Raw genomic sequence first — 1,703 nt, 5'->3', positions numbered from 1 at the left:
CTCGACTCTGACTCCACGTTCTTGGTTCGTTGTTCTTGGCCTTTGGTTCGCAGTGCTCCTCTCCAGGATTCTTGTCATCCGGACATTCTCCCACGAGAACTTGTCAGATATTCAAAGGACTTGTCTTCACCCTCCCAAGCCATCAAGATCGCTAAAGTCCACCTTGTAGATAGAAGACCTTGGTTCAAATAGTGTTGTGCAGCCCGGAGTCAACGTCTTCACACCTCCATCGCCGGAAGAAAAACTATCGTCAGAACAGTTGAACTTTTAGTGTTACGAACTTGTTGCTTGACTTGGATAGGTGTTACGCCGTTTTAAGGATTTGTTGTAAGAAAAATTTTTATATTTATTAAACGGTATACAATGGAGAACCTGTCTCAGTAAGTTTTTTCACTCCCACACGACAGTGCTGACCGCTCAACTGTCACGACGCTTTCTCCCCAATCGGCAAACCTCACATATATTTAAATTTGTAACTTCTTTTAGAAAAGCTGTTTTATTTTTCTTTACTTTTTTTATAATATAGATTCTGAGAATGAGGGGAAAATATTCCTTAAAGCATTTAATAGGCCAAAGACTGCATTGATTTTTTTTAATACAATTCAAGGAGTCATATGATTATTTTTGTTTCATTTACTTTGGTAATTACTTTATTTTCAATATTTTATAAATTTTTTATTTATAAATATTCAACAGATTAAAAAAACGTATTAATAAATTTGTAAGAAAGATTAAATTATATGTTTTTATTTAATTTACATACCTGATTACGCTCCGACATAAGAAACTCAAAATTAACAGTTGGAAGTCCTAATTCCAAATAGGTTCTAACTAATCTTAAATCTGCACTATTACCTGCAATATCAAATAACTTTAAGAATTTCAAAATATATAACTTATACATGCTATATTCTATGAATACATTCAAGCAAATTCCATATCTAAAAGAATAAGATTAATACATTTAGCCTTTTCCCCATGTTATGGTAACATATTAACAAAGGAGTCCAACTGACCTGATCTGACAAAAATTCAGACCATTAACTACACAGTTCTCCATCATGCTTGACACAGAACTATCTAGTTGAAATATACTGCTCATTCACTAAATTCTGAGTGTATATTTTAACATTAAAATATTTTGATAATTTTCCATTCATACAATTATCAGTTTTACAAAATAAAGTTCACTATTACAAATGTTAAACACAATAATTAATAAAGCAATTTAATTTATCATTGCTGCAAACAAAAACATAACAACCATAATAAATAAAATGCACTGAACTAATTATAAATATTTTAATCAGGGTTGTGGAGTTGGAGTTGTGGAGTTTTGATGTTTTAGCTGGAGTCGGAGTCGTCAAAAAATCCGCCGACTCCGACTCCTTTTTACTTACCAACTTGTTATGTATATAAAACAGAAAAGTATTGAAATCGTGTCAAATTTGACCCTCCAAGTTTTTTTTTTTTTTTTTTAATCTACACGTTTGGAGACCACCGGAACCTCTCAAAAAAAGTCAATAAAAGGGGAAAAATTTGCGTGTGTGTGTGTTGTATCTAATTTGTTTAATTTCTTTATTTTCTGTTCTGAGATATTAAACAATATTTTAGAATGGGTAAAGTTTAAGAAACGAAATGTGGCACTGTAGCTTGCATATAAAGGGGCATTAATACTATTAAATTTTGGTTCTTAATTAAAG

At 31.7% G+C, this 1,703-nt stretch overlaps 1 protein-coding gene across 1 annotated transcript in view; it reads right to left on the bottom strand.

Moving 5' to 3' along the window:
- The window catches only part of LOC111630647 (protein FAM135A-like), a 114,156-nt gene that overhangs the window by 23,745 nt on the left and 88,708 nt on the right, over positions 1-1,703 (bottom strand). The window contains 1 exon segment of the mRNA XM_023374784.1: positions 764-855. Coding sequence (XP_023230552.1) covers positions 764-855 — 92 coding nt within the window.

Source organism: Centruroides sculpturatus, unplaced genomic scaffold (genome assembly GCF_000671375.1).
Source record: "Centruroides sculpturatus isolate CEXI.00-Female unplaced genomic scaffold, Cexi_2.0 scaffold626, whole genome shotgun sequence".
Classification (NCBI taxonomy): domain Eukaryota; kingdom Metazoa; phylum Arthropoda; class Arachnida; order Scorpiones; family Buthidae; genus Centruroides; species Centruroides sculpturatus.
Note: the sequence above shows the minus strand (reverse complement) of the source record. Positions and strands in the feature narration are given on the sequence as shown.